This window comes from Triturus cristatus, chromosome 5_1, assembly GCF_964204655.1.
Source record: "Triturus cristatus chromosome 5_1, aTriCri1.1, whole genome shotgun sequence".
Taxonomy (NCBI): domain Eukaryota; kingdom Metazoa; phylum Chordata; class Amphibia; order Caudata; family Salamandridae; genus Triturus; species Triturus cristatus.
In genome coordinates this window covers 98653088-98673048 of record NC_140587.1, presented here as the reverse complement: position 1 = coordinate 98673048, position 19961 = coordinate 98653088, and the positions used below count along the sequence as shown (strand labels likewise).

The window sequence follows — 19961 nt, the reverse complement described above, 5'->3', positions numbered from 1 at the left end:
CTCCCTCTTCATCGGAGCGGTTCTGGACACGGCGCAGTTTCGGGTTTATCCTCCCGAACAGCGAGTCCAGGACATTCGGGCAATGATTCCGATCTTTCAACCCTTGTCCTGGATTTCGGTCAGGACGACCTTGAGGCTGCTGGGACTCATGGCCTCCTGCATCCTGCTAACCAACCATGCCAGATGGCATATGCAGGCTCTGCAGGGGGACCTGAAGTTCCAGTGGGCGCAGAATCAGGGGAACCTGTCCGACTACGTCCAGATCTCGGAGTGCACTGCACAAGACTTGCAGTGGTGGCTCACGGACCAGCGTTGGGTCAGCGGCAGATCCCTCTCCCTTCCCCAACCAGAACACACAGTGGTGGCTGATGCTTCCCTCCTGGGATGGGGTGGCCACATGGGAGAGGCGGAGATCAGAGGCCTCTGGTCTCCGGCGTAGTCCAAGCTCCATATCAATCTTTTGGCGCTCAGGGCGATCCTACTTGCACTGAAAGCGTTCCTTCCCTCTGTCGAGGGGAGTGTCGTGCGGTGTTCACAGACAACACCACCGCCATGTGGTATTTCAACAAACAAGGCGGGTGGGGTTGTGTACCCTATGTCAGGAAGCTCTGCGCCTCTGGACATGGCTGGAACGTCAAGGCATTTCCTTGACGGTTTAACACCTGGCAGGTTCTTTAAACGCCAGGTTGGACGAACTCAGCTGGCGGTGCCTGATCAATCACGAATGGCGTCTTCACTCGGAAGTGGCACAAGGTCTCTTTCAGCAGTGGGGAGAACCTTTGTTAGATCTATTCACCACCGAAGAGAACGCGCAATGTCAGCAGTTCTGCACGTTGGAGTTTCCACGGTGGCATTAGCTCGGAGACGCTTTTCGTCGAGCGTGGAGTTGCGGTCTGTTGTATGCCTTTCCGCCTATACCACTTCTACCCTGTGTGCTGAAGAAGATCAGATGCGACCGGGCTCAAGTCATTCTTGTGGCACCGGACTAGGCTCGAAGAGTTTGGTATCCTGAGCTGCTCAGTATAAGCATAGATCTCCCGATCCGACTGCCTCTTCGGGATGATCTTTTGTCGCAGCAACAGGATACGGTCCTCCACCCGAACCTGTCCAGCCTCCACCTCCTTGCGTGGAGATTGAGCAGCGACAGTTTATTCCATTTGACTTGCCTCCTGAGGTCTGTAATATGATTTTGGCAGCCAGGCGTCCCTCAACCAAATCTGTGTACGCCTGTCGGTGGAACAAGTTTGTGGCATGGTGCACAGCGAAAGCTGTAGATCCCCTTTCTGCCCCTCTTTCTGAGGTCCTATTGTTCCTTCTCTCTTTGGCCCAGCAGGGCTCTGCTCTGGGCACTATCAAGGGCTACCTTTCTGCTCGTTCAACCTTTCTCAGGCTGCCTGATCAGCCCTCTCTTTTCAAGTCCCCTGTTGTCAATAGATTTCTCAAAGGCATTACTCACCTTTTCCCTCCTATTCCTTTTGTGATGCCTCAATGGGACTTGAACCTGGTTCTCGCGTACTTGATGTGCGCTCCCTTTGAGCTTCTTCGTAACTGTCCTTTGTGGTTATTAACTTTGAAAACTGTCTTCCTGGTGGCCATCACCTCCGTTCGGCGGGTGAACGAGCTCCAGGCTCTTATCTTGCAAACCTCCTTTCCTGGTGATTTATCCGCACAAGGTTGTGCTTCGACCGCGTCCCTTCTTTCTACAAAAAGTAGTCCCTGCCTTTCATCTGCCCACTTTCGTTCCACCTCCGCACCTTTCGAGAGAAGAGGAGAGGCTCCACCGTCTGGACCCAAAACGTGTGCTTTCGTTCGATCTGATCCGCACACAACAGTTCCGGGTGGATGACCAGCTCGTTGGCTACGTGGGCGCCAAGAAAGGCCGGGCTGTGCACAAGTGAACTATCTCACGATGGGTTGTCTTGTGCATTAAAGCCTGTTACTCTATGGCTAAAAAGGAACCTCCGGTTGGGCTGCGCGCCCATTCTATCAGGGCGACAGCAGCTACTACAGCATTGGGGCACGGTGTCCCCCTGCAAGACATCTGTCAGGCGGCCACTTGGGCCTCGTTGCATACTGTCACAAAGCACTATTGCCTTGATAGTCCGGTCCGGAGACATGGCTTCTTTGGCCGTTCGGTTCTCCATGACTTTCTGGTGTAATCTCACTTCGCAGACCCACCACCGGGGTTGGTATTGCTTGGGTATGTATTCTAAGGTAAGGAATCTATCACTAACGTGTCTCTTTCAGATGCACAAGTTACTTACTTGTGTAACGATATATCTGTAAGAGACATTAGATAGTGATCGAGTCCTTACCGCCCGCCCATCCTCGCCGTTCTGCGAACTGTTCTTCTGGGTTCAGGGCCCTAGTTCTATTGCACCAGTAGTCGGTCTCTGGCATGGCTCTGCGCTCCTGGTGCGGAAAAGTTGTGCACAGAACTGACATCAGCGCGTGGGCGTGCCTAAGTAGCCTCAGTGATGCCTCAGTGGGACTTAAACCTGGTTCTCACATACTTAATGTGCGCTCCCTTTGAGCCTCTTCATAACTGTCCTTTGCGGTTATTAACTTTAAAAACTGTCTTCCTGGTGGCCATCACCTCCGCTAGGCGTGTGAGTGAGCTCCAGGCTCGTTCATGTAAACCTCTTTCCTGGCGATTCATCCGGACAAGGTTGTGCTTCGACCACGTCCCTCCTTTCTGCCGAAAGTAGTCACTGCCTTTCATCTTGGGCAAACTGTCACTCTGCCTAGTTTCTTTACGCCTCCGCAGCCTTCAAGAGAGGAAGAGAGGCTCCACCGTCTGGACCCAAAACGTGCGCTTTCATTCTATCTCAACCGCACACAACAGTTCCGGGTGGATGACCAGCTCTTTATTGGCTACGTTGGTGCCAAGAAAGGCCGAGCTGTGCACAAGTGGACTATCTCCCGATGGGTTGTCTTGTGCATTAAAGCCTGTTACTCTTTGGCTAAAAAGTGACCTTCGGTAGGGCTGCGTGCCCATTCTAGCAGGGCCACAGCAGCTACTAAAGCATTGGGACGCGGTGTCCCCCTGCACGATATCTGTCAGGCAGCCACTTGGGCCTCGCTGCATACTTTCACTAAGCACTATTGCCTTGACAGTCAAGTCTGGAGAAACGGCTTCTTTGGCCGGTCGGTTCTCCGTGACTTTCTGGTGTGATTTCACTTCGCAGACCCTCCCCCGGGGTTGGTATTGCTTGGGTATGTATTCTAAGATAAGGAATCTATCACTAACGTGTCTCTTTCAGATGCACAAGGTACTTACTTGTGTACCGATATATCTGTAAGAGACATTAGTTTGTGATAGATTCCTTACCGCCTGCCCATCCTCCCCATTCTGAGAACTGTTCTCTAGGGTTCAGGCCATCCCTTTCAGGGCCATAGTTCTATTGCACCAGTAGTCGGTCTCTGGCATGGCTCTGCGTTCCTGGTGCAGAAAGTCATGCACAGAACTGACGTCAGCGCGTGTGGGCACGTCTAAGTAGCGCCGATGACGTCATCTTGGCAAATACAATGCCAGCGACGTACTCGGAGCCGCGTGATGACGCCTACCGGCGCGCAGGGGTACTGCTGATGAAAACTTTCCGGATCCAGTCTGACACCTGGGGATATTCTAAGGTAAGGAATCTATCACTAACTAATGTCTCTTATATATCGTTACACAAGTAAGTAACTTGTGCTTTAAGTCGTCAAGATCCAGTCTGGTACCTGGGAATATTCTGATAGTGAGCAATATGCTGGTAGCTAGAGTATCCACCAGAAAGAGTTTACCGAAAGTAAGTAACTTGTTCCTATTGCCCAGGAGGGATGTAACATTGTTGCTTACATGACAATTCTGGTTGTATGCCTTGTTCACTAATGTATTTTTTAACTATATATATAATAATAAATAACACATTTATTATACAATTGGTTGGATTTGTAAATCTGTGGTCTTTAATACAGCCATATATGTATTGTATGTCTGTGTATGTTTGTGTGTATATATATATATATATATATATATATATATATATATATATATATATATATTAATTGCACAGTGGTGGTTGCCACTTTATACTTAAGTTAGAGTTTCTGTAGTAAGAGCATACATTTGTTTTGCTAATAACTCTGGCACAGTTAGATGACTCGGCACAAAACATTCCCAAAAAGTCTTTCACCTAGTTTCCTTCTAAGAATCTGCCAAGCGGGGCCAAGTAGAAATGAGGACCCCCAAACCTTGATTTCCGATATTAATTCCCATAGGAAATGGAAATATTTGCTCTCCAATATAGAAGAAACGGCTCAAAGTATTACACCACATTTTGACCAAAAGCTAACCATTTCTTGTGAAAGCATGCTTTGTGTGATTTGGTGTAAATCCTTTAAGCCGTTTTTAAGAAATTTGCATTTAAAGGAGTTCCTCGGATTCTGCTTGAAATGGTTAACAGGGCAACTATATCTGGAAGGTTGGGAGTTACATAATACCGAAAATGTAAAAACTAAAGAAAAGTAGCGCATTTGATTGATCAAGGGAATCTCTTCTCCCCTCAGCTATTTCAAGTCCAATCCTACAGTAACAAGCAATTTGATTTGATGGCCACAACCGCAAAGAAAATGTTGCATCCACTGTTACAGGGCTCGGTCTTTGTATCCTAAAAGTGTTTGCAAAAATAAGGCATAAATGCGGCAGGGTAAGGACACCCTCATCCGGAGGCATTTGTGTGTGGGGGGGGGGGTACCCCAAGGGGCCAACAAAAAATAATTGCACCACAGTACTCCCTCAGGAAGCTTGCACATTACTGCGGTGCCTTGGGGGAGTGAAGCCGAAGTGGCAGGTACTGTGAGTGTACTGCAGTACCGAAGAAAACAAGCAAATTAAATATATAAAAAAGAAAATGTGTGTAGGGTGTTCGAGAGGAATGGGAGGCGGGGTTTGTGGGGGAGGATTGTTCACAGAGGCCAGGGCCTGGGGCTAACCCCATACACTCCAAAACACAAGGCTGTGCACTGCTTATAAAGTCAGATATTACATCACTCATGACATGTTAAACTACATAATTGATTAGATCACTGATTACTTAATTGATGGTGTTACTGATGACATCATGCATTCACTGTGGCATTGTCTTGTAGGGTTTGTAGATTTGGAGTAATTCAACACACTACTCCTCTGGACAATTTTCAATTCACCTTTGTGGGATAACCTTCTTCACTCCTTTCATAGTTCCACAATATGGTTTGGGTCCTTCCCTGTAGCAGGCACTTGGCACACCAACACAAGTGAGGTACCATTTTTATTGAGAGACCTGGGGAAACACTGGGTGGTAGGAAATTTGCGTCGGCACAGTGATCCAACAACTTTCCCACACAGAAATGTGAGGAAAATGTGATGTTTTTAGTGAAATTTCATGTTTGCAGGGGATTCTGGGTAAGAAACCATTGGTTTTCAGAAATGTCTGGGTTTGGTGGGTTTCCCTAGATGGCGGCCGAGCACGGGACTAAAACGCAGCAGCATCCTTTGCAAAAACAAGTTTTTTTATGATAGGGGAGGAACCTGGGTTTTTATTTCCGGGCTTAGCGGGCATCTAGGTAAACCTACCAAACCCAGACATTTCTGAAAACTAGACAACCGGGGTAGTTCAGGGAGGTGTGGTTTGCTTGGATCCCCCAACATTTTACTACCCAGAATCCCCTGCAAACCACAAATTTAGCGAAAAATCACATTTTCCACACATTTCTGTGTGGGATCAGCGTGCTGGTGCAAATTTGCTACCACACTCCATTCCCCTCTGTTTCCCAATAAAAATGATACCTCCCTTGTGTGGGTGCCCAAAGGGAACTGAATCGTGTCCATAGGGGCAGTTGCTTTTATACGTTTTTAGGCAGACTCTGCTTTGGGCACCCACACAAGTGAGGTATCATTATCAGGTGATCGAGGGCAATGCTGGGTGGTAGGAAATTTGTGCCAGTGTTGTGATCCTTCAACTTTCCCATCCAATATGTTTTAGCTAAATTTGAGGTTTGCAGTGTATTCTGGATTAGAAAACACTGGGAGATCCACGCTAGTCACACTGCCAGCCAAGCAACAGTTCTACCCACACCGTCAGCCAAGTGCCATCCAGCACTCCACCAGCCATGCACCATCAAAAGCACATTGCCAGCCAAGCACCAGTCCACATACAGCCAAGCGCACACACCGCGAAGCCAAGCGCAAGTCCACTCACACCACCAGCATAATACCAGTACACACATAGCCAGCCAAACACCAGTACATGCAGACCGTCAGCCGAACATACGAAGAAACTTTCCCTGGTATGTAGTGTTTTTTGCCCCATATTATGTTATGCACATTGAAGGGGTTAAAGACTTGTTATAACCCAAAAGTTTAAGTCAAGAGGGTGACAGATATAAGTTTGCCACTAGAAGGACACCTTCTGTCAGACCCTATAAGCAACAGTCCATAGTTTATAAAAATAGACTACACATGTTCCTGAGATGGGCACAATAGCATATGACCTTAGTCATGCTTAGAACACCACATTTTTTAACATTTTGCAGTGCTTCAAAATCGGTGAAGTTACGGAAATATGCTTTCATAACTTATAAACATCTTCTCCACATAGAATTATTCTGCAGCACGGTATTGCCATTACTTAACATGGACACATATCTGTTGTCAGCAAAAGCTTTATTTTTCTCAGATGTTTTGGAACAGGTTTTGGCTTTAAGACTTAACCTACTTTCTAATATACCTCTGCAACACACATAAGGTGCGCTCGACCTTTACCTTGTTTAACATTGATTAATACTTATACCCCAAACTTTAGTCATTCATGAATTGTTCGCCATATGACTTTCAACATGCACAATCACACTTGTCTTGGGGCTTAAGCTATTTCCATGGTATGGGCCCAGACGTGTACACATAGTAAGCGTATACTGTATATCACCGGTGTGATCAGTGATGCCATTTGAGATGTCATCAGTGATGTAATTTAACATGTCTTCAGTGAGGTCATAAGCAGTATGTGGCGGAGGCACATGTTATTGTTAGATCAGTAAACTATAACTGGTGAATTTGAGTGTTTTCTCGTTTTTTTATGCGTGTTGTTGTGTTAACTAGAATGTCCCTTTAACCTTTGGGTTTTTTTAGATACAGAAATATATATATATATATATATATATATATATATATATATATATATATATATATATATATAATATTTTTTTCTTCACTGAATGTCATCAGTGATCTCACTGACCATGTCATGGGTGAAGTAGTATGTGAGGTCATAAGCAGTGCATTGTGGGGGTGTAAGTTACAGTTATAGCTCGGGTACTTATAACTGCTGAATTTCATTTGTTTTGTACGAGTGAAATCTGAACCAAACTGTTACGTCACTGTAACCTTCGGTGTTTTTGAAGTGAATATCTATGGTTTTTTAACTAGTAATCGTGTTTGCAGAGTGGTGGAGAAAGGAGGCATGGCTTCTGAGACCTCTCAGCAATCCTGCTGTGTGGGTCTTACTGGAGGTAACAGGTGGGCTTGCCTCTGCAACCAAGAGGACCTCATCCCCCAACCAGCAGTGTGCCAGGTGGCGTTTTTGCAGAGTGTTGGAGAAAAGGAGTGGAGCCTCCGGCAACTTGCCAGTCTGGCATTTTTTCGGCCCCGGGGGACTCCATCCCCGAAACCAGTCCTCTATTGTGGGTGCCCTGGTCCCACCCAGGACACCCATCACCAGGGATAGGGATCGCGGGGAGAGCACCAAGGCCCCCCGCGGTCCCTGCCGGCTCCTCGCATCCTGCACTTTAATTCAAAGTAAAGCCCCAGTGAGGTGGATGGGGCTACGGGGAGGTCTGTGAGGCCCATCCGCTCTGTTTTAAAAAAATTCTGGGGGATTTAAAAACAATATGCTTTTTGAACCCTATGGGAACTCACCCAAGAGGCCTAGGGGGTCAGGGTATTACTACTCTGCCCTCTTTTCTTTTTTTCAATAATGTTTTATCTTGGACTCTGCTCAAGCCGAGTCCCAAGATGGCTGCCATAACTTCCTGGTTCAAAGTATTGGCTTCCAATCAGATCTCCGCACTAGATCGGGAAGGGTTGCTGATTCTCCACGTCCCCAGATATACAATTGGACATGTCTTTAAATTACTCCAAATACTGAACGGATTTACTCCATTTTGCAAAAGGTCACTTACTGGACCAACAGCTACCTTTCTGCCAAATCTGGTGAAATACCGTTCAGCAGTTCGGGCTGTAGCCGTGTCTAAAGTTCCTGTGGGAATTAACATGGGGAAAACGTGTTTTGGGACCCGCCCCATTTTCTTGGCAGATCACCCCGAAGTTTTCAAGACAGTAGCTCAAGTGAGTGGCAAACTAGCTTTGAAAATCTCGCGAGGATTCATCAAACGACACCAAAGTTATTGGCAAATACAAAAACAGCTCCTCCAATGGAAACTACATCCTAACTATAGTTAGCTACTAGCAACCGCCAGTAGGTAATGTAATATAGGTATATTGATACTGCAGTATACATCTCATGGTCTCTAGGCAGCAATGTGATAATTATGCTGAAAGGTTGTTTTCTGTACTCATTTCTTTGACTGTACCTTATTTTAAAAGAAGAAAACATCTGAAATTGGAAAACGCAGGTTGAAGTGCATGGTTATGGGTTTACATGTTTAAGTTTTGTTTTATCATTTATTATAATTTTATATGGATCTTAAAAAGTGTTCTGGGGTCAGGCGTACGAGACAGTTACATTTATGAATTCAGTAAAGAGCACTACAATGCTGAGCTAGTAATCAACTCATCTGTTTGCAAAACATCTTTGATGTATTTGATCATGAAAATGTTACTGTATGTTTGATCTTTTGATGAGTTTGTTTTTAAACGTAGGTGTTCTTCTTTTACTTTTATAAACCTGGATTTAGGATCTGACTTTGAAATTGTGCCTTATTCGGAGCATTTGTATGATCGCTATGGCCATCTGTAATAGCGCGCAATCCAGTTTTTTCAACTTCTCGCGTAAAGCAGAACTGATAACTCTAATGATGGTGAGTGAAGAAGCATTACTTATGAGTGTGTTGTAAAACAGTGTCAAATGATGTCTTCTAGCATTTGCCATTATGAGACTTGAACATCCTTCATGAAGTACTCCATTTATAGTCTGACCCTTTGCTAGTAGACAATGATCATTATCTATTTAAAAGAGCTGCTGTTGTGTACTGGTCCTGTGCTTTCTTTTATCTCAGGATATGATGAGTGGGGGATCATTGGGTCTCATACTTCACATGTCCCTTTGCTGCTTTGCTGCAAAGATCACTCACTGCAATTTTCTAGTTTGCATTTTTGCTAGTTTAGTTTTGTACGTTGTTCTCCATTGTTTTCCAGATGTATGGTTGTGTATCTTTTTGTTTTGAACACTTTTGAGGAAAACGAAGTAGCTTACAGATCCAGATATCACCCACATTAACAGTTATTAATACACATTCTTTCCTAAGTTCAGTATTTCTTCTCTGTTCTATTTATTATGTCTTGACATTTTCTTTACTGTGGCTAGTCTGCCAAATCATGACATAAAATCATCTTTCCTTTAATTCTACTTATGTTGTAACATCTTCATTGCATTCTTACTAATAGTTGCATAATAAGTCCATCATCAAGAATCATGCATCATCTTGTATTTCTTGTCATAACTAATTAACTATTAAGGATGACTTCTTGATGGGAGTCTTTATTATTAGTAAGGTCAAAGTAAATCCCAAGTAAAATGATACTATTACGCATGTGTCACATTATGTTTTACTGAAACTATCAATCCATATAGCCTTTGTATTAAAGTGCTATTTCCTTATGAAGACATGCAAGGGTAAAATTAAGAGAACATAGGCCTTGTATTCAATGAAAAATTATCATATAAAGATGAGGAAATTCAAGGGAAAACTACTTAACATTGTCATTGGATTAAATTAAAACTGTATCTTAAAGAAACACGTTAGTTATAGATTCCTGACCTTCGAATTACGCCCAGGCGTCAGACTGGATCCGGCAAGTTTTTTTCGTCAGCAGTACCTCTGCATGTCGAAAGGTGGTGTCGGTCGACTCCGCCTCCGGCGTCGTGGTCGCCAGGATGACGTTGCGGCTACTTAGACACTGCCCTCGCGTAGTGACATCAGTTCTTTATTTTTCCGCGCCAGCCAGCGCAGATCCGGGAAGAGCGGTACCTTAGTCATTTTTTGAATACATATTTCTCGACTTTTGTTGACTTCTTGTTCCGAGTCTTCGACTCCGAGCAGTTGCACGAGGGATGCCCAGTTTGAAGGCATGTGGTTCTTGTAACCGGCTGATGTCGGTGATGGATCCGCACAGCGTGTGCCTCTTTTGCCTGGAGCACAACCATGACCCCAAGTCGTGCTCTGACTGTCAGTTGTTAACGGCGAAGGCTTTGCAGGAGTGGTCCCGAAAAGTGCTTGAACGCCGACAGTCTGCTCCGCGCCGTTCGAGGTCCCGGTCGAGAGGGAGGTCGAGGGACTGGTCGCGGAGCCATCGCCATTCCGACAAATCATTGAAGCCTTCGCACTCTGAGTCGAATAAGTCGAAGCATAAGAAGTCATCGAAGAAGCATCGTCCCTCTTCGACTTCTCCTCGTCGGTTGGCCGATCCGACGAGGCGCACGGGTGGTGCCCATCCTGCAGCTCCGCGCACGGAGCCTGACGAGTCGACTCTGAACTTCCCTCCCTTTCCAGGACCCGGAGCGACTCCCGCCCGGCTTTGTATGTTCTACGAGGCGATGCATGCCATCTTTGGGCAAACTGACCCCGCCGGCGTGTTCGGGCCCCGCGGACTCGGTTGGGGGGGGGCCTAGGTCTTTGCCGCCGCTGGCTCTGGCCCGTGCGCCGCAGGCCCCCTTTGGATCCAGTCCTGGATCCGGATCTGCGTCGGTTGACCTCATTACACCTCCGCCGGCACAACTTCCTCCGGCACCACTACCGCGTTCGGTGCCGGTCGGATCCCCGGCTGGCGTCGACCCCAGCCTCCATCCTGACGTGGACACGGAGCCGAACCGGCGTCGGCTGACGCCGGATCCAGCGCCGATGGGTACTTTTGTCCCTGTGTTCCACCCTGCCCATTTTCAGCCCGATTGGCAGCCAGGGGAGGGTGAGGAGGAGTGGGAGGGGTCAGATGACCCTTTAACTGACCAGCTAGATACTGAGCAGGACTGGAGAGAGGAACTGGGGGATGCCAGTGGTCTTGACACTTCACCCGACCTCTGCATGTTGTGTCTTCCTACCGTGGCTACGGAGGAGGGAGCGGCATACGCTGTGGTGTTGCGTAGGGTGGCCGAGGCTCTCAACCTCGAGCTTCCTACGGTGGCGGTCAGGACTATCCTCCTGACTGAGGTGCTTCAACCGGCAGCGAGCTCTTCGGAGCCCCTGCTGCCGTTTAATGAGGCCCTCACTGACGTCCCTATGGGCATGTCGTCCAGGCCCAACACGGGGGCTCACATGGACCGTATGATCGTCCAACGCTACCGCCTGGCTCCGGGTGACCCCACTTTCCTCTCCCAACACCCCACCCTGGAAAACTTGGTGGTCCAAGCCTCCACCTCCAAAAGCGCCTTCCCTTCCGCTCCACCGTAAAGAGAATCCAAGAAGCTGGACCATCTTGGCAAGAAAAGTTTCTCTTCCGCCAGCTTAGGTCTGCAGTCCGTTAAATTCCGCATGTCTCTTGGGCCCTTATTCGCACTCAGTGTGGCATACAGTGGCGCATGTGCTGCCTCAGTGTCCAGAGGAGGCCCGGGCAGTGCTCTTCCAGGCTGTCGCTGCCAGGAGAGATGCACCAAAGTTTGCGATCCGTTGTAGGCCGGTGACCCCCCTACTTTGCGCAGGACCATTTCAACGTCGGTAGCACTTCACCACTACGCCTGGATGAGGTCCACTGACTTTTTCAGGGAATGTCCAGAACACCCTGATGAAAATGCCCTTTGATGGCCATTGCCTTTTTGGTGACAAAGCAGACCACGCCCTAGAGCGCTTCAAGGACTCGCGGGCAAGTCCTTGGAGATCTCCTCCCGTCCGTACCTCAGGGATGTCAATTGCTTCCTCCGGAAGGAGAAGTTCAAAATGTTGATGCTTGCTCAGGTCTGGTCTGCCCTCGACCCGCAAGACTGGATGGTAGTGTTGGACTTGCGGGATGCTTATTTTCACATCCCTTTCGTGCCGGCCCACCGGCGTTCTCTGCGGTTCATGGTAGGCCACGAGCACTTTCAGCTCACCGCGCTCCCCTTTGGCCTTACCAGCGCCCCACGGGTGTTCACGATGGTGGTGGTCACAGCTACTGCCGACCTCCTTCATATGCTGGGTTTCTCCATCAATGTGCCGAAGTCGCACCTGATTCCACCTCAGAAGCTCCTCTTCATATGAGCGGTTCTGGACACGACGTGGTTTTGGGTCTATCCTCCCGAACAGCGATTCCGGGATATTTGGGCTATGATTCCGATCTTTCAGCCTCTGTCCTGGGTTTCGATCAGGATGACCCTGAGGCTGCTGGGCCTCATGGCATCCTGCTGATCGGTCATGCCAGGTGGCATATGCGGGCTCTGCAGTGGGACCTTAAGTTCCAGTGGGCGCAGCATCAAGGGATTGCATCCAGATCTCGGAGGGCACTGCTCGATAACCGCAGTGGTGGCTTATGAACCAGGATTGGGTCAATGGCAGATCCCTCTCCCTTCCCCAACCAGACCACACTGTGGTGGGATGGGGCGGCCACATGGGAGAGGCGGAGATCAGAGGCCTCTGGTCTCCGGGCGATTCATCTTGCACTGAAGGCATTCCTTCCCTCTGTCCGGGGAAGAGTGGCGCAGGTGCTCACGAACAACACCACTGCCATGTGGTATTGCAACAAACAGGGCGGGTGGGGTCGTGGACCCTATGTCAGGAGGCCCTCCGCTTCTGGACATGGCTTGAACGTCAAGGCATTTCCTTGGTGGTTGAACACCTGGCAGGTTCTCTGATGGTCAGGGCAGACAATCTCAGCCGCAGATGCATGATGGATCACGAATGGCGTCTTCACTTGTAGGTGGTGCAAGGTCTCTTTCAACAGTGGGGAGAGCCTTGGTAAGATCTATTCGCCACTGAAGAGTATACGCAATGTCAGCAATTCTGCGCATTGGAATTTCTAAGGCGGCACTCGCTCGGTGACGCTTTTTGACATGAGTGGAGTTGCGGTCTGTTGTACGCCTTTCCTCCTATACCACTTCTGCCCAGAGTGCTGAAGATCAGGCGCGACCGGGCCCAAGTCATTCTTGTGGCTCCGGATTGGGCATGAAGAGTCTGGTATCCTGAACTGCTCAACATGGCCATCCATCCTCCGATCAGACTGCCTCTTCGGGAGGATCTTCTGTCGCAGCAGCAGGGGACAGGTCCTCCAGCCGAACCTGTCCAGTCTCCACCTCTTTCCGTGGAGATTGAGCAGCGACAGTTGACGTTTCTTCGACCTGCCTCCGGTAGTTAACCGCTTCTTAAAAGGCTTAACACATCGTTTTCCTCCAATCCCTTTCGTTATGCCTCAGTGGGACTTGAATCTTGTGCCAACTTATTTAATGCGCACTCCCTTTGAGCCGCTTCACAACTGTCCCTTACGTCTCTTGACTCTTAAGACTGGTTTCCTGGTAGCCATCACTTCTGCTAGAAGGGTGAGTGAGCTCCAGGCTCTTTCTTCAAAACCTCCTTTCTTGTCTGTTCATCCGGACAAGCTGGTTCTCGGACCCGTCCATCCTTTCTTCCTAAGGTGGTTACTGCCTTCCACATCGGGCAGACCATTTCTTTCCGCCTCTGCATCCTTCAAAGGAGGAGGAAAATCTCCACCATCTGAACCCAAAACGTGCGCTCTTCTTCTATCTGGATCGCACAAAGCAGTTCCGGGTGGATGATCAACTTTTTGTTGGTTACGTGGGTGCAAAGAAGGGTCGGACCGTACCCAAACGCACCATCTCTCGATAGGTCGTGTTGTGTATTAAGGCTTGTTACTCTCTAGCTAAAAAGGAGCCTCCAGTTAGGCTACGTGCTCATTCCCTTTGCACCGCAAAACCCCAGCACACTCACACAGCTACCGCCCAACTAGCGCCTTATCCCCAGACAGCTCGCCCCTACAGGAGCTCGTACAAAGCAACCACAAAACCCCCAACATAAGAGCCACCCTCCCTCCTCAAGACACCATACACCTACTCCTCCCCGACAGAGCTTAACTCATCCCTCCCTCACATGTTCAATCAGAGCCCTGACACTGATGAGGCTCTGCACCCCCCACCGAACAACACACGCCCCCACACCCCTTAAACCACCACCATCAACAAACAACCAGCAAACTCAGTCTGCAACCCATGACTCTAGAACCTCCCCCAACACACGAGAGAAGGCAGCCTAGATCAACCCATGGCCTTCGACACCCCACATGCTTGACAACACATAAGGGTAACATGGACAACACCATAAGCCAACACAAAAGGCCTAACCAACATACATACATACATACATACATACATAACAACCACAACCACAAATACCACTACCAACCACATGAGACCTACTAAAACTCAACTCCTGAGCTCGACCACCACCTCTTGCAGGACCCAGACACAAAGAAACACATAATCTATAGCCCCTAGGTCCCACCGATCCTACCGTAACTCCCACACCCATGCATCCACAACGACGACCCAACGACTTGACATACTAGAAAGTCAGCTAGTGATGATAATACGAGGCCTCACCGAAATCTTACATAACCTAAACACACCACGAAAACCCAACCTGCACACACACAAGACCACCCAAAGGTTCTAATCCGCCCAGATGGACCACAGCCCCCCTCCTGAACCAAACACAGAGACCCAATAGAACAAAGACCGCAACGTCCACGAGTGAAGCAGTGGAACTTGCTACCTCGTACAACACACCCACCACTACCACCTCTAGCTCCAAGATCCAGGTTGTCATGGGTTTTGGAAGAGACCACTCCCCCACACCCCCCAAGATCCTCTAGACCCCCAGCCTTCCTCTCACACATCCCCTGGGACCCCCTAAAGAAGAAACCCAAAAACGGGGGAGCCAATACCAACTGCATTCTCATAAACTGCAGATCAGCCAACAAACATGCAACAGAACTGGCAGAGACCATCCTCACCCACGACAGACATCACGTTCATCACTGAAACATGGCTAAATGAGTTATCTTCCCCTATTATGGACATGCTTGTACCCCCGGGCTTCTCAATCATCCACAAAGACAGGAAAAACCTAAAAGGAGGAGGCACAGCTATCATACACAAAAACAACATCTCCATGAAAGAGATCAACGCCCTCGAATATAACTCCTTCCAATGCCTTAATACCACCATCAAGTCGAATGACAACAAAACGCTACTCTGTCAACTCTTCTACCATCCGCCAGGAAACACCGCCGCATTTGGAGAACACCTCTCCGATTTGATAATTCAGTGCTCACTCAGTGACTCCGAAAACACAATTCTAGGCGACCTCAATCTACACTTGAACGAAGAAAACAACTCACTAATCAAAACCTTAAAACGATCTTCTAATCAATAACAACCTCACTCAAAACTTCACAAATGAAACCCATAACAGAGGCTCAATCCTAGATGCCATTATCGCTAAAGCAGACACAGTCGCCATCGACCACACCCTGCCTGTTGACTGGTCCGATCACCATATCATTCTATTTCACATCAACCAAACAATCCACCGCCAACCAAATACGCAGGACCCCCCTCGATGGACGAGAAATCTAAGGCAGATTTCCCTTGATGACCTGGAGGAGAGGGTAAGCTCTCTCCTCCCATACACAATACAAAGGAGTTCTCTACAAATGAACTCACCTCCCACTACAACACCACTATGACCTCCATTATGGACCAAATAGCCCCCCTGAAGCTAAAAAGAACCAGAAACATACCATCCAGATCCTTGTTCAACACAGAAATAAACTCAGAAAGAAGAGCACTAAGAGCAGCAGAAAGACTCTGGCGAAACTACGCGTCCACAATCCTACAAACTAAACTCAAATCAATACGCGGGAAATACAAAAAACACACAGAATGAAAAAACCTCCTTCTCCAATGCCCTGGCCAGCACCAAAAACAGGCCTAAAGAACTCTTCAATCTTATCAGGCAACAAACCTCCAAGTCCTCTTCGACACCAATGACCGCCTCCATAGTCCTATGCGTTAACTTTGCCAACTTCTTCAACGACAAAATAACCAAGATAGAACTCTCCCTGGACATACACCGCAGCCCCCCAGATAAGAAATCACTCACAAGGATAGTAGTTATTACACCCAAGCACCCCTCATACGTATGGAAATCCTTCAATCCCATCACCGTAACGGAGGTCATCAAAATGATTGCCAGCTCTAAACCCTCATCACAAGACCTGGATCCCATACCTGCCCAACTGGCAAAACTCAAACTCTCCCTAGCCCCACATTGGACCAAAATTATAAACAGCTCCCTGCGCACTGGAATTATCCCAGATTGCCTCAAAATCGGCCAAGTGACACCTCTACTGAAAAAAACAGGCTCCGATACAAACAACTTGAATAACTTCAGACCCGTTTCTAGTCTCCCTCTCCTAGCGAAAATACTAGAAAAATGTGTTCTCCTCCAGTTCACCCAACACCTTGACAGCATCAACCTTCTAAACCCTCACCAATCGGGCTTCAGAAAAGGCTGTAGCACAGTGACAGCGATCCTAAATGTAATAGATGACATGCACAAATCTCTCGATAAAGGCCAATGCTGCCTACTCATACTTCTGGACCTATCGGTAGCCTTCGACACGGTTGACCACAAACTACTCACCAAGGCACTGCAAGAAAGGGCTGGAGCGGAAGAGGTGGTCCTACAATGGTTCACCTCATTTCTACAGAATCCAAAACTTCCTATCAGACCTAAAACCCTTAAAACGAGGTGTCCCCCAAGGTTCAGTGCTCTCCCCACAACTCTTCAACATCTATATGGAACCCCTTGCCGCCATACTCAAAATAACCAACATTCCCTTCCACCTCTATGCACACGATACCCAAATCTATCTGGAAACCTCCTCCATTTAAGACATTTAGAAACTGAACGACACTGTAAGAGAAATCCCATAATGGCTATCCAGCAACCACCTGAAACTAAACCAAGACAAAACGGAAATCCTTCTCATCTCCAACAAGGAGAAGAACCCCCAAATCACAGAATGGCTAAAAGCTATTGACGCTCTAGACTACTACCCCACACCAGCTGACTCTGTGAAATCACTTGGGAAACACCCTGGACCCTAAACTAGACATGAGGAAACACATCTAGAACTCTGTATAGAGCGCCTTCGTCAACCTGAAACTACTAACAAAATAAAACCCTTCATCCCTCGGAACGACCTCAAACAAGCCACTCAAGCACTGCTGTTGTCGAAACTGGACTACGGTAATGCAACCCTCACAGGAGCAGCAAAATCGCACCTAGATCCCCTCAGAGCAAATCTTAATGCAGCAGCCAGAATGGTCAGCGGAATAAAGAAATACGAACACATTTCGCCTGCTTTCAGAGAACTAAAATGGCTCCCAATCGAAATGTGTGCTAATTATCAGAACTGCCCGTCTCACCCACAAAGCACTGCACACAAGGAAACCCGTCTACTTGGCCTCCAAACGCCAGAAAGCCGGACAGACAAGAAGCCTAAGGAGTACCAATACTCTACTCCTCATCACTCCGAAAACCCGCAAACAAAAAAACGCATCTCGATCCTTCACCGGAAATGCACCCAAAATATGGAATGCCATACCAGTCCATATCCGAACCAACCCCTCCTACCTAGAATTCAAAAGACAGCTCAAAGACCTCCTCATCAACAGATCTCTCACAAATGGATAGCCTTAATCAAACAACCGAATGATGCCCACAGGAGCACATGGACGCCCTTGATACCAGGACATCTACCTCACTCGCCTCATGACCACCTCCTCTCCCCCCCCCCCTGCTCTCATCCCGTCTTGAGTCACTGAGCTCTCTACAAAGACAGTAATGGAAGCAGCATGAGTCAATGTACATACCCATGTGAAACTATATCTTTCAAGTGACATTTTGTTTTATACGATGGTATTGTTTGATGCCTCTTAATTCTCTGTACATCCTAAAATGTTAATGCTATTCTACAAGTGACAATGCTGTGTGGAAGCACTGGATTATTTTGAAACTCGAAAGATTCCAGCATTAGTTTTGCTCTTGGACGACGAAAAGGCCTTTGACTTAGTTATATGGGAAACTTTATTTTGTATTTTAACAAAGTTTGGAATCCCTTTCAAAATTATAGTTCTGGTGGCAAATTTATATAAGAATGCCGCGGCTAACATCATTATTAATTCCACGCAGGTCGGTCAGGTAAAAGTAAAAAGGGGAACTAGACAAGGCTGCCCGCTATCTCCGGTGTTATTCGCTTTTTTTATTGAGCCTCTCGCGATTGCGATCAGAAAGAATCGGCATATTAGTCCTCCGCTTCTGTCTGTGGCTAAGATTAAACTATATGCCGACTACATTATGCTTTTAATAAAACCTGAAGAGGAATCGCAGGCCAACGTTTTTCAGATGTTTGACTTATATGAGTCATTTGGCGGCTATAAAATTAATAAAAGAAAAACTGAGATAATTTTGAGTGGATGTTCACCGGAGATTTTACACCCCGATATTCTTTCCTGTTTTAATCCGAATCCTAAACGGTATCTAGGGGTCTATTTCTCATCATCTGTTTCAGATCTGTATGATCTGAATTTCGTCCCGCTATTACGAAAATTTCAGGATCTATTTTTTTCGCTGGAATTCTCTTCCACTTTCCACCTTAGGAAGGGTTGCCCTGATCAAAATGTCAGTGCTTCCACTGTTTAGTTTCCTATTCTCTACAATTCCCTGAGTCAATGTTTACAGCATTCCTATGGCATAAGAAAATTCCCAGAATCGCACTTAGCACTTTATATGAAAATGTGGAAAACGGTGGTCTAGCCCTCCCCAATCTCAAAGAATATTATTTTGCGTATTTTGCACAATACATGTCTAGATTTAAGCAGGGTTTACAGTCTGGCCTTTTTATTACTTTTTCATGAACTTAATGCTTAAAGATAACCAGATCCATCACCAATTAGCAATATCTCGCTCTCCAAAATTAGTCCGATATAAGTGTCTACACTGGGTTTTTTATAAATATCAGGCCTTTTTTTAGATGTTATTCTATTCCACTTATTAATGATATGACTCCCACTGCTGAACTTTTTATTTCTGCAGGTATCAAACACTCAGCTATTCTCTCTCAAACTGGATGAAAGCTGGTTTTTTTAAGCTTTCCGATTTTGTTCGGAATAATAAATGGATTAGCGTCAGAGAAATGTCTCAATTAATCCCTGGAGATTTTCTCCTTTTAGGGTCATACAATAGCCTTAGTAAATTTCTCGAAAACCTCGATTTGTTTCATATTCTGACTCAGAAACAGCTAGTTTATGATCTACTGGAAGATAAACTAATAAAAAAACCTGGGGAGTGGAAAAAAATACTAGCTAGAATTAAAGGGTCAGATTTGGAGACTAAGGCAATTACAAAGTGGGGTAAATATGAAAATCAAGAACTTAGTTAATATCTGGACTACAATCAATAGCTTAAACTTCAGTTCCAGGCGCTAACTGGAGAAGGATGCTTTATTTTAGTAAATGGCTATTGTATAGAAGCCCTGCTTTTATTGCTCAGGTCTATCCTAGTCAATCGGGTCATTGTTTCCGTTGCCATATTCACCCAGCTGCTAATTGGACTCATATAATATTAGTGTCCACTGATTCAGAAGTTTGAGTGATATTTTTGAGTTTTTCACAACAGAATGCGGAATTTCAATTAATTGGAATGACCGATTGATA

At 46.9% G+C, this 19961-nt stretch overlaps 1 protein-coding gene across 2 annotated transcripts in view; it reads left to right on the top strand.

Annotated features, from left to right (window-relative positions):
• The window catches only part of MROH1 (maestro heat like repeat family member 1), a 2508022-nt gene that overhangs the window by 1368344 nt on the left and 1119717 nt on the right, over positions 1-19961 (top strand). For both annotated transcript variants that reach the window (XM_085604508.1, XM_085604507.1), the window contains one exon: positions 8938-9060. In XM_085604508.1, the coding sequence (XP_085460634.1) occupies positions 8938-9060 (123 nt within the window). The remainder of the gene's footprint in view (positions 1-8937; positions 9061-19961) is intronic.